The sequence below is a fragment of the Nelusetta ayraudi genome, unplaced genomic scaffold (genome assembly GCF_046127955.1).
Source record: "Nelusetta ayraudi isolate G7.1 ecotype Tasmania unplaced genomic scaffold, CSIRO-AGI_Nayr_v1 ptg000042l, whole genome shotgun sequence".
NCBI lineage: Eukaryota > Metazoa > Chordata > Actinopteri > Tetraodontiformes > Monacanthidae > Nelusetta > Nelusetta ayraudi.
This window is the reverse complement of record NW_027466092.1, coordinates 462,501-474,725: the sequence shown is the minus strand read 5'-3', so window position 1 is coordinate 474,725 and position 12,225 is coordinate 462,501. Positions and strand designations below refer to the sequence as shown.

Here is a 12,225-nt window from a genome sequence, read left to right as displayed (position 1 = left end):
GCTCTGAATGTTTTTCTTTGTGATGTTGTTTCTCCTCAGGCTAACTGCTACTACCACGGCCAGGTGGAGGGCCGCGCCGGCTCGGACGTCAGCCTCAGCACCTGCGCCGGAGTGAAGTGAGTCTTATTTCTTTTTTTTTTTCAACCGTGCAGGAAGCCAGCTGATCAATATTTCAGGTGGGGGTGGGGGTGGGGCTGCAGGGGAGCGCTGAATAAGAATCTGGGGGTTATTTCGGGACGCGGGAGTGGAGCTCAGCTGACATTTCCAGCTAAATGAGCCGATCCCCTGCCGTCATTAGCCGACTGCTCAGCTGGTTCTCTTTCGCAGAGTATTTTCTGCTTCCCTTGAGAGACACTTTGCAACCCGACTCCGCCGACGTCTCCGAGAGCGAGAGAGAGGGAGAGAGATGCCTCTTGTCCTCTCCCAGCGCCTTGTCTTTCCAGAAGATTTCACAGCCACTCTGATCGACTTCGGCCCATCGACATTTGTTTACTGACAACCAACCAATAGGCGAAAGGTCGAAAAGTGCTTTGCAATCAAATCAGGTAAATAAGTTCGGAAGATTGTACCCAGTGAAATCGCACAAAAGGTCGCCCGTTTTTCTGAATTGCCAGGGTTATTAAGTCAGTGATGGGTTCAATTTTGAGAATTTCTGGCATAGAAATAAAGAAAAAAACAATCCTCCATCTTAATGTTTGTATCTCGACCTCATGAAGTTGTTTGAGTGACCTTGACATTAGTTTGGATGGCCTCAGGGCTGCTTATGAAAAACTAAAATCCTTGAGTAAAGAAAAAATGTTGGGCCAGGAATTTTAAAAAGCTTGAATAGCAAAATCTGATTCTTGATTTGATTTGATTTTTTCTCCCTTTGTCCTCTTTTTTTGAGGTGGAGATTTGATTGTAAGACAGAGAAAGGACTTTCTCACACCAGAACATTGTAGTTCATGACTTTCTTCAGATAAAATAATACATTGTAATGTAAATAATTTAGCCTAAAGCTGCACACTGTTCTCTGCAGCCATGAAATTGTGTTGTTCCTGAAATCGAATCACTTCAGCTCAGCGTGAACATGATTTTCTTCACTTCTCAACCTCACGTTGGAAGGTTGTAACAATGTTTTGGAAGCATATTATCTTTTTTTTTATTTTTTTTATCAAAGTCATTATCTTTCCTTTCTGCAGTTTTAGAATCATTCTAGTTGTTATCATTTAAAAAAAATCATCAAAAGAAAAAATTAATCACTGGCTCCTGTTGCTCAAACATTCGGCCACACTGGTTTGCATTTCCTTTCCTTTAATTACTCTTGGATTATTCCCCGGAGTGCTTTGATCTTTCTGCCACTGGTTTCGCAGCTCGACACCGCTGACTTGATTCCAGCCGGAGTCGCCGCCAGCTTGAACTCTCACCTCTGACCTTAATCATCCCTGATCAATTCCAAGCCAATGTTGTGACCCTTGTGTTTGTAAGTCCTAACAAACCAACTGGGAATGTTGCTGCTGCTCCTGATTGGCCGGTTCGGACTAGTCTTGTATGGTTCGTAAACGATTCATTCCAAAGAACAACAACTTTTTGAGTGAACGAACTGAATTGGATCACTTCCTGAAATGAATCTTTGCTCGGTTCAGTTGAGCTCTGCAGCAATCATGCTGGTCGGGAGTGGGACTGCAGGATAATTTGACGTGCGCCTGTGCTGCCACTCTGTGAGCCTGTGAGAATGAATCTTTTGAGAACGAACAAAGCAGCCATTTAGTACATCGGCTAGCAGAACAGTCACTGCTCATCGCCAGCATTCAAAGAGACGAGGTGGACACTGCGCCACCAAGTGTCCGTTTTCCCAAACAGCATGTCCTTGTGAGCTACTGTCATTTTGAATTAGACTCAATGAAATACAAATAATAAAATGACCACCAAGCACTGAACGAGTCTGTGAACGAATCTTTTTAACAAATCTTTTAAATGAACTGATTCTAGTGACTCAGTACTCTCAAAAGAACTGCTTTTGACATCACTAGCTTGGCCTCACTGAAGCCTGTCAACAAAACCCTCCAAACTTTGTTTTACTGTTGCTGTTGAGCTCTGGCTCAAGTTTTGGCCAAGTGAGACTTTCACAACATTACCAACCTCAGTCGACGCCCGACAGCTCAATAGGAATTTGTATCCTCCGCGGTGTGAAACAGCGTGTATTTGCGGATGTCAAACAAGAGTAACGAGCGCAGCAACGTGACTGGAATGTTTTGGGAACGCCGGCCAAATGTTGCCCGCCGCTGAATGAGTTGTCGTGGTGTGAGACCCTGGCTCGTACTGCCCAAATATCTGTTTATTTATTTGTTTTACTGAAGAAAAGAAACAGAGGCTCTTGAACAAAAGGTTACAGCTTTCCAAGCTCGGCAAAACCCAATCGATTGGCTCGCCGGCCGATTGGATTGGCAGCTGTTGGCCCACACGGGAACTTTCGGGGTGATTTGAGGCTCTCTTTTTTTGGAAAATTGTGCAAGTTTAGTGTGAGAATATCAGGATCGGTCCAAACTCCCCGGCAGGGAAACATCACTTCTTAACCTGACTGTTGAAACATGGGAAACGTTGAGGAGAAGAGGAACAGGGCCAGCGACTGAAGACTGGAACACTCTGATCTACGAGCCTGACATCCTGGAATTACATGATATTCCAGATACTCAAGCGGAGGAAGCTAACGTCGTTGATCTCGACGCCGACAGTCAAGGTCAATCTCTGTGTAAGGTCGTCCTTTGGCGGCGGGGTCTGCTTGATGTTTCTTCCACTGTTGCTTCCTGCTGCTCTGCATAAATCAGTCGGTTTGTCTGTTGCTTGTTTGAATGTTTGAGACGCCTTTAAACGCTTCATGAATAAAAGTCACTTGATTGATTGGTCTCTTTGTCTCTGCAGAGGTTTCATCGCGCTGGAGGGCAAGTACTTGGTGCTGGAGCCGACTCCTGGCCGCTCTGACGGGGCCCACCGGGTCTACTCGGCCGAACACCTCCACTTCTCTACCGGTACCTGCGGCCACGGCTTCAACATCTCATCCTCTCCTGCCGCCGACGGGTCTTCGGAGGGCAGCAGCCCCTTCAGGAGCTTCAGCTCCAGGGTGAGAGTCACTTCTGATGATGAGTCATCCTCCACGGTCTCGGCTGGCCGGTCCAACCGTGCCCTGAGTCGAGTGCTGTGTGGCAGGTGTGTGGTTCTGTGGTCTCGATGCCCAATCCAACCAGGATTTTACCACAAACTGAGCACACTTTTTTATTTACTAAAGGGATGAAGGGGAATTAAAAGATGATTTTGAAGCTAGCGCTAATCTTCTGCATCGGAGCAGAATTCCAGCACTCCTCTCCATTACAATGGCAGCCAATGCTGATTGAGGACTGTAAAAAAAAAAAAAAAACACCCTAATCCTTCCAATCATCCCAAAGACTCAAGAGTCCAGTTAGACTTGAAAAGGCAACTTTAACAACATGTTTTTTTTGGGCTCAGTTTACCAAGTCTTGGAGCATGTAAGCAAACAAACGTGTTATTTTTTTTAAATCCCTGTGCATGTCCGAAGTGAGTCTGTGTTGCACTGGCAGGAAGCATTTAACTCCCTGAGAATCTAAAAAAAAGTTCTAAGTGGATTACAAGAATCTGCCCTCTGGCACTGGTGTGAGTAGACAAAGGGTGGCGTTCCAGTTTTGGGGGCGAACTATCCCTTGAAGACTTGGTAACTGTTGAGTGTCCTCCCCCTCCTCCCCACCTCCTCTTCTCTTACCCTTGAAGTGCTGAGGAAGTGTTTTTCTTTCTCCCGCTGACCAGAGATCAGGTTCACCTTGATGAGATTTCCACCATTTGGAACTAATTGTTGCCTCGATTCGCCTCGTTATCCCCCAGCTGTCACCGTTCAGGCTTCTCTCTTTGTTATTTCCTGTCTTATTTAGTCATGCCTTTTTGTTTTCCCTCCCTTCATATGTCTTGTTTTGTTTTGCCTTGATTAGTTTCATCTGTGTCCCGTTAACCAGGTCTAACTTCCACATTTAAACTCTCCCACACACTTGCTTTTTGACTTGGCCTGTTCTGCCTTTGAGAGTGGTTGTGTCAAGGCAATGCTACCAAAGACCAGACCGCTTGCCTTGACTCAACCTTCGAGACTTTCACACAGAGGGACCCTTTTTTTAAGAGGCAATATTTTCTTTTCCCTGCTGCAGAGCGCAGCTGAACCCGTCAAAGCAACAAACAGCGACTGCACGACCAAGAAAAGTGTTGCGTGCACGATATAACTCTAAATCCGAAGGGGAAGCATTTTATTACCAGGACTTATTTGACATGTTGTGTTTCCAAGGGGGCAACTATCAGTGACGGACCTGCGTCTGACACGCTCGACTTACTTGCTTAATTTTATTCTCACAAAGACAGTGAAATTAAAAATAATCCACTTGTGTATTTATGCAGAATTTTATGTCAGATGCAGGTCCGTCACTGATAGTTGCCCCCTTGGAAACGCGGCATTGTCACTGTTACTGTAAAGCAGGAAAGCAACTCACCGGATTTAGCCAGCTTCATTTTATCCAACGTTAGCATTCATTTGGAGCGTGTTTCATGCTATTTGCGTGTGTTTTCTGAAGTGGCACCGTGTTTGCCCGCAGGAGAGGCGATTGCTACTAGCTATTGATAATGGCGGTCGGGCAGCTGTTTCCGATGGGCGGGAGGGGGCGGAGATCCACGTGCACTAACGTGCACGCACTGGCGGCGCAGGCTGTGCAAACAAAAGGACATAAAAGAGTCGGACATCAACAGACAGAGAGGGCGTGTCATGTGACGCTCTGCTCCAGAAGAAATAACACAGAGCACCTCTTACCTTTATGCTGACAGTGATGAAAACCGCGTATCACCCCTTTGAAAATATAAAAAGCGATAGGTGGAATCTCCTTTCTGGTCATATTACACATAGAATAGAACAGAATAGAATAGAATAGAATAGAATAGCATAGAATAGCTTGCCTTTATGAATCCCTCATTGGGGAAATGTGTATAATTGCAGCAGCGTGTACAGCACAAAGAGAAGAAAAAAATTGATATGATTACAGAAGAAATAAAGGAATATAATTAAAAAAACATTAATCCAGTAAAAAAAAAAAAAAAGGGGGAAGACAATACATCTGTAAGAACAGCTTGATTATTTACATTTTATTTATTTAACTTTTTTATGAAATGTAGTGGTTCTATGTGCCATGGAGTTCTGCTATAAAAAAACAAAAAAGTACCTGGAGCATAAAGGCTTTTTTTTTTTTTTTTCTTTGAAAGAAAAACCCCAAAACAAGCTGCCAAAGTGAAAAATGTTCCGGCGCTCCTGGGTTGTGACGCACGCTGTATGAAATACGCTCACCTTAAACCCTCTCAGGAGGGATCATTTGCAATGTAGATGGTGGTAAGTGGCCCCGCTGTGTATTTTAGGAGCTGCCACTTGTTGAATTATTCACTCATTTCTTCCCTCTGATATGACGACGTGTCCATTAGCCGAATGCGTTGCGAGCCGTGAAGCCGTGATAAACGTTGGCAGGGAGGCGCGCTGGCTGCTAAGTGTAAGTGGCCGCTGGGTTTTCTGCTGGGGGGGGGTGAAATCGGCCGGTACATCATGTCTGCAGTGGGAACTCGGCCTGGTTGAGGAGCTGCGTGGTCTTAAATCATAGCCGTCTGGGAAGGAATCCTGAGAGCCGATAAGGTGAAAATTGGGGGTGCGAGGAGGGAAGTTTTTTTTCCCTGATAGTTGCAGGACGGCCTGAGAAAAAGTTCTCTCCCGAAGATCGTAAAACCGAGGAAAAAAGTCAGAGGTGAACCACACGTAACCGAATGTCGCAGTCAAACAATAAATCGCAATCAGGCGGTGACTTTATGGCCGCTCTGATGTTCATTCTTCTCTCCGAGCATCTCACGGCCTTCCTCTACTAGCTGTGATGTCAGAGCACCACCGACCAATCCCTGAGCACATCCACCTCTTTATTTGTTTGCTTTTTCCTATGACTTAAAACAAGTCTTCGCTCGCTACCTTTCTGCTCTTGCGTCACCGCTCGGTCTGTCCTCCGGATGCTAATTAGCCAAATTCTTTGCGCAGGTCGAAACCCGCTTTCACTTTCTGATCCGTGAAGAAAAGTTTTACTGAAAGGCACTGTTCTGTTTTTGCTGCACTTTGTTGTCTAATTAGCCACTGTTCCCATGCCAATACAAACCAGGTGGTAAAAGCTAAACCCTATTGAGTGGAATGTTTCCCACTGTTTCGAGGGATTTGTTTCCTGTAGCCATCAAGGAAAGAGCCGGTCAGATCTTCTTTCACTTCCAGCTGCCCCAGTTAGCAACCGCTAACGCTTGTTGAGGTCCCGTCCTAGACCCTCATTCTCAGCTCTTACTGTAATTAATTGTTTTAAAAACTCTCTGGATCTCTTGGGTGCAGAACGATTTAGTTAGCCCTCTGTTTACAGCCTCCTGCTAGAACTAGAAGGCTTTGGTGGCCCTGCCACATGTTTAAGAATGGGAGGAGGAAAAGCGAGGCGTCCGTGACTTCTTGTTGCCCTTTGTGACATCACAGAGAGTAGCACCCTCTGATTTTCCGAGACCCTGAAGTGTTTCGGAAGGACTGGAGTTGTTTCTTCTAAAAAAACCTTCATGGTTCCGGTTACTATTATTATTATTTTTTTCAATCTTGACTTCATTGACTTTTCTTCCAAAATGCGGCCGACCATGTGACCGCGCCGACCAAAGCGTCGTGCTCGTCGGAGCCGATAGTTTCTATTTATTTGTGCAGAAAACGGAGCCGAGCAGACGTTCCAGACAGAGCCAGGCAGAGATAACAAACAGAAGAAAAGAAGATGAAGAAAAATCCCCACAGCGATGACTTATTCACATCCGCCGAGCGTGAGCTCTCCCCTGACAACATGAACACTGTTCTTTTTTTCCCTCTGATTTGATCGCCCTGTTGGCTCCCACTTGTTTGAAGCGCTGCGTCAGGAGGGCGCACGGACGTGCCGGACAGGAAAAACATCTGGGGTAAATGGAGACAGATGTGCTTCAGAAGGTTCAGGATGCGGTAATACCCCCCCCCCCCCCCCCCCCCCTCCCCCCAACGGCTGATTGGGGAAAAAAACAGCATCAACAAAAACCTGAAAATTGACCCCAAAAAAATGAACAAATTTGTGTGCTTGGTAGTGAATGCGGAGGTGAAATTGGATGTAGAACACTTGTGGGGGGTGGGGGGGGGGGGGGGGGGGGGGGCAGGAGAGAAGCTCACCTCAGCATGTGACACACTGACTGCTGCTGATGCTGCTGCTGCTGTGGCGGCAGCGATAAGCCACGAGGTGCTGCCCTGCTCCGGGGCTCCGCAGATAAAGAGTCACATGTCGGTGTGGAAACGCGAAGGAGACTCAATGGCGAGCTGACAGAAGCGGGGCGGCAGCGGCACGAGCGCCAAGGGTTGTGTTGCAGAAATGAGTCCGTCGGGCGGAGGGGCAGGCAGGGGAGAGGTAGTTGACCAGCGGGTGGCGACGGAGCTGCAGCAGGTGTTCTGCTTTGGCCTTTAGAAGCAGTTGGAAACGCTGTTATTCAATTTATTGCATTAGGACTGGGAGGTTGTGCGTGTGTGTGAGGGTGTTTGTCTCACACGTGCGTCTCATTTCCAGTGGCCTCCCGTTGACTCGGTTATCACCACAGGGTTGCGTTCAGAGCTCGCTGGCTCGGCTCGGCCATCCCGGCTTATCTTTGGAGGAGGCCGATAAGAGGCGAGAGGATCCAGACTGCAGGGCCAGCGGAGGATCAGGAGGCTCAGGTTGAAAGTAGGCCATAGTGTGAGGGCCGAACCCTGAGCCAGCAGGACACAGTGGGATCCCAGTGTCTGTGTGTGTGTGTGTGTGTGTGTGTGTGTGTGTGTGCGTGTGCGAGGATGTCGGCCTGTCAGTTTGTGTTGAAGTGAAACAGAACAACTTTAATGATTTGCACTCCTAAATTTTTAATTCAACCAGGATTTTAATCAATTTTTCCACCACTTGCGTCTTAAAGCACTTTTCTTTCACTACCTCTCTGCTCCTGCGTCACTCAGTCTGTCCTCCGGATTGCTAATTAGCCGAAACCTCCGCACGCTGCCATCGCCTGGTCGAAACCTGCTTTCATTTTCAGATCCGTGAAGATGTATTAAAAAAAGAAAAAAGAAAAAAGTTGCTTCCTCCTCTTTGTGCTCAGCTACACTTTGTTGGCTAATTAGAAACTCTTAACATGTCAACACAAACCAGATGATAAACGCTAAAAGCGAAAAGCACATTGTTGACTGGGTGGAAATTTTTTTTTTTCGGTTAGGGCTTTTATTTCCTGTTTCCATCTGGAAAAGCTGTGTGAACCTCCTGTGGACCAATCATATTTGCTTTTACTTCCCGATGACCCAGTTAGCAACAGCTACTTCACCCTGCTTCACACGCGGCCGCCCGCTGGTGAGCCTGTGATGTTTAACTGGACCTGAGTTAAAAACCAGCCAGTAGGAGGAACTGGGAAGTGTGCCGCCATCTTTGTTGTTCTTCTCTTATCTCCTTTAACGTTGCGAAATGTCGTCCATCTCAGCTGCAGCTGCAGCGTCCAGGCTAATAGCAGCGCTCAGCAGCGCTGTGTCTGAGAGCCTCCATCAAGATGGGAACCAGTTTGGGACTGGACACTTCTTCTGTGGTTCTTTGAGGGCGGCCTGAGATCACTTCCTGCTTTTTGTCGCAAATGAAACTGTTGGTTTCTCTCAATGACAGAAGGCCTGAGGGCGCTTTCTGACGGGAGCTCCTCCTGGTGGCGGAGTGAGGTTCCACACTTGAAGTTCTCTCTTTATTAAGTCAATGCTACACAAGCACTGGTGGTTGCGCTTCAAATGCTGAGTCTGATGAACTGAAATAGACACAAAACAAACAACCCTGTAATTTTTCAATTTCCAGAGATTTTCGGAGTGCGTTTCCAGTTGCTGCTACATAAAAAAAAAAAACTTTTTTGGTTGGTTCCTCAGTCAGTGGCGCTGTGGCTGGCCGGCTCCGGATCTCTGGAACTCCTCGGAGGTCTGTTGTCTGACCTTAGCGACTCATCTCGGGTCAGAACCGGGCCGGGTTCTTGCTGATTGCTTCCAGACTCTTTGTGTTTTCATGTGTCGGCTCTGGTTCAGGCCGACGGCCGCCTAATAAATTCAGGGTGCCCTTTCTGCAAAGATGCTATTAAGTCTGACCTCCTTCTCTGTCCTCCTCTTTTTTTTAAATTTTACCAACCCCACCCCCCTCCACCCTCTCCCTCCCTGCATCCCTCCCCCCTCCCCTTCCCCCCACTGCAGCACAAGCGCCACATCCAGGCGACCACCAAGTACGTGGAGCTGATCATCGTGGCCGACAACAGAGAGGTAAGCAGCGGTCAGAGCCTCCTTCCCCTCAGAGGTCAGAGGTCGCATACTTAGCAGCATCTCCCCTGCCGACGGAGATAAGACGTCTCCACTGTCGTCTCCTCCTCCTCCTCCTCCTCCTCCTCCTCCTCCTACGCCTCCTCCTTCTCCTTCACCTCCTACGCCTCCGACATCGTCCTTCTCATGACTCACAAATTAGGACTCGGGGACATGATGGATGAGCTCAGCAGGCAGACCTAAAGCTCCCACGTGGCATCAATTTTCACATCTATTTTTTTCTTTTTTAGCCTCACGTGATGGATTAGCCACCAACAACAAAAAACAAACTAACTAATAAGACAAAGGTCCAGATAAATGTCATATTTAGCCCTCGGTTTACAGCCTCCTTCTAAAATGTGATGCATTGTTGGTCCTTCCAAATGTTTGGAAAGACACAAAAAAAACAAGTAGGACAGGCAACAAGAAACAAACGAGCGTCCGCTTTATTTTTGAAATGGAGCAAAAAAAAAAAAAGCTCCAGTAGGTTTTTTTTGACTTTCACTCTGAAGAGATCACAATCTACCGAAAACTGCTATCAACTTGTCTTGTACATTTTTTTTTTATAAAACTTCACTTGTCTTTAAGCGTTACACTGGAAGCAGAAACATGGACGGATCAGCGCCTCCGTCTCTGTTCTGCTCCGTTTGGTCGGGAACTGCAACGCCTTTTAAATCCGTTCATCTGTTCGTGTCAACGTTACATCACGTTGAGTCGTCTGCACAGTCGTTTTTTCTTTTTTTTTTTTTACATTTTTAATTCCCCCACAGCGAGGTCGACGGCTTCCTGTCACTGCAGCCTCACTGGATCCATTGTATCTCACTGTGAAATCAGTGTATCTGATTCCACAGTCCAGTGTCACTGATTGATGTTTAAAAAGAAACACCTGTGATTTTCCATCATTTATTGATGTTCCATTTAACTTTTAACTGTTCTTCACTGCAGAGTGTCGACTCCTGGCTTAGTAGTGATCATAAACACAATGATGAAAAAAAAATGAAGGAGGTTTTAGTCAAATGAACCATTTTCAGATCTTGATAGGTTTACCACAGGGGAACTAGTGCGAGGCGTGAAGGTCATGGTCACACAATTTACAGCTGCAGTGAGGTAAAAGGAAAATGAAGGAACCAAACAGTGGAAGCCGAGGTGGCGTTTGAAGTCATCTTGTCCGACTCCGCCGGGGCGTCTCTTAATGACGGCGACAACAACGCAACATATGTCCCCAATAACACGCCAGACGATGATTAATATTCAAGGAGAGGGGGTGGTGGGGGTGTTGCGGTGGCGGCAGCGGCGGCGCTCACCTCTTTTTCTCCTTGTCTGATTCCAGTTTCAGAAGCAAGGCAAGGACGCCGAGAAGGTCAAGCAGCGGCTGGCAGAGATCGCCAATTATGTGGACAAGGTAAGAATCAAATCAGCGGCGTGCACGACGGGTGTGCACGACGACGCGATCCGCTGGAGGTCGGAGTGGTAGCAGCCTGCGAGCGCTAAGGCTGATTGGATTATGAACGGATGGTCGATTGTGTAACGTTGTCGGAGGGCAGCTGCAGGAACCCAAATCTGGATGAAATGGATCTAACATCAAGCGATTTTAGTGTTAAGGCCTCGTTGGTACTTTTTGTTTTTAGTTTTCGTGGCATTAGCATTTGCTGCGAAATATGTTTTATTCTCACTGATGCGACCTTGGGCTTCCTGAAAGGCACCACAAAGGTGAAGTGCGTAATATTTGGAGATTTTGAGAAGAAACGGTGACAACAAGTGGTTACATTTTAGATTGATTTAGGTTGATTAATTCTTCTGTGTATCACATTTTGAGTTATTAATCGTCTTTATGTTTGCAAAGTTCCTTCATCTTTAACTAAACTGATCAACCCTTGCACCAATCAGAAAGTATGTCAACTTCACAGATAATCTGGAATGTATCTGCTTAACCGGATAGTTTACTGTAAAGCAGCAGATGCCAGAACCAGACAGATTGTTTGGACCTATTGTTGTTGTTGTTGTTGTTGTTGTTGTTGTTGTTGTTGTTGTTGTTGTTTTAAGAGCTTCCAGTCTTCTCTCAGGAGTCTCTCACCTGAAACTTCCACTTCCGTTCTCCCTCCTTCACCCACCAGTTTTACAGGGCCCTGAACATCCGGGTGGCCCTGGTGGGCCTGGAGGTGTGGAGCGACGCGGACAAGTGTCCCATCACGCAGGACCCCTTCACCACGCTGCACGAGTTCCTGGACTGGCGGAAGGTCAAGCTGCTGCCTCAGAAGCCCCACGACAACGCCCAGCTCATCAGGTTCGACGTCCTGATGGAGGAAAACAAGATCAGAATTGTGTTTTTTGGGGGGGATTTATTATTATAAAGGTGACCTGACTGGGTCCAAACAATGGTTTTGTAACCACAGCTGGACATTGAACCAACGACCCAAAGCAACAAACAAAAAAGAAAGTTGGATTTATTTAACTTGACATATTGTAATGTGGATGAATCAGATCTGAACCAGGACAGGATTTAATCACGTTCTGAGCTTCCTGAGATGTTGGCAGCTGCTCTGTTCACCATCATCTCATGTCCCAGTGACTCTCCTGTGATTTGCTTCTGCTTCCAACAGACACCTCTCGACCTTTCAAGGCTTGAATGATGGATGTGCGTAGACGACGTTTCTACGTGACTAAATCTAACAATCCCCTTCTCTCTTTCCTGCAGCGGCGTCTACTTCCAGGGAACCACCATCGGCATGGCGCCCATCATGAGCATGTGCACGGCAGAGCAGTCCGGGGGAATCGTCATGGTGAGTCAAACCTTCCCAGGAGCCTGT

At 46.9% G+C, this 12,225-nt stretch overlaps 1 protein-coding gene across 2 annotated transcripts in view; it reads left to right on the top strand.

Annotated features, from left to right (window-relative positions):
* adam12a (ADAM metallopeptidase domain 12a) overlaps positions 1–12,225 on the top strand; it is an 86,327-nt gene that overhangs the window by 45,140 nt on the left and 28,962 nt on the right. For both annotated transcript variants that reach the window (XM_076033498.1, XM_076033497.1), the window contains exons 5-10: positions 40–116; positions 2,902–3,100; positions 9,317–9,382; positions 10,749–10,820; positions 11,533–11,702; positions 12,114–12,198. In XM_076033498.1, coding sequence (XP_075889613.1) covers positions 40–116; positions 2,902–3,100; positions 9,317–9,382; positions 10,749–10,820; positions 11,533–11,702; positions 12,114–12,198 — 669 coding nt within the window. The remainder of the gene's footprint in view (positions 1–39; positions 117–2,901; positions 3,101–9,316; positions 9,383–10,748; positions 10,821–11,532; positions 11,703–12,113; positions 12,199–12,225) is intronic.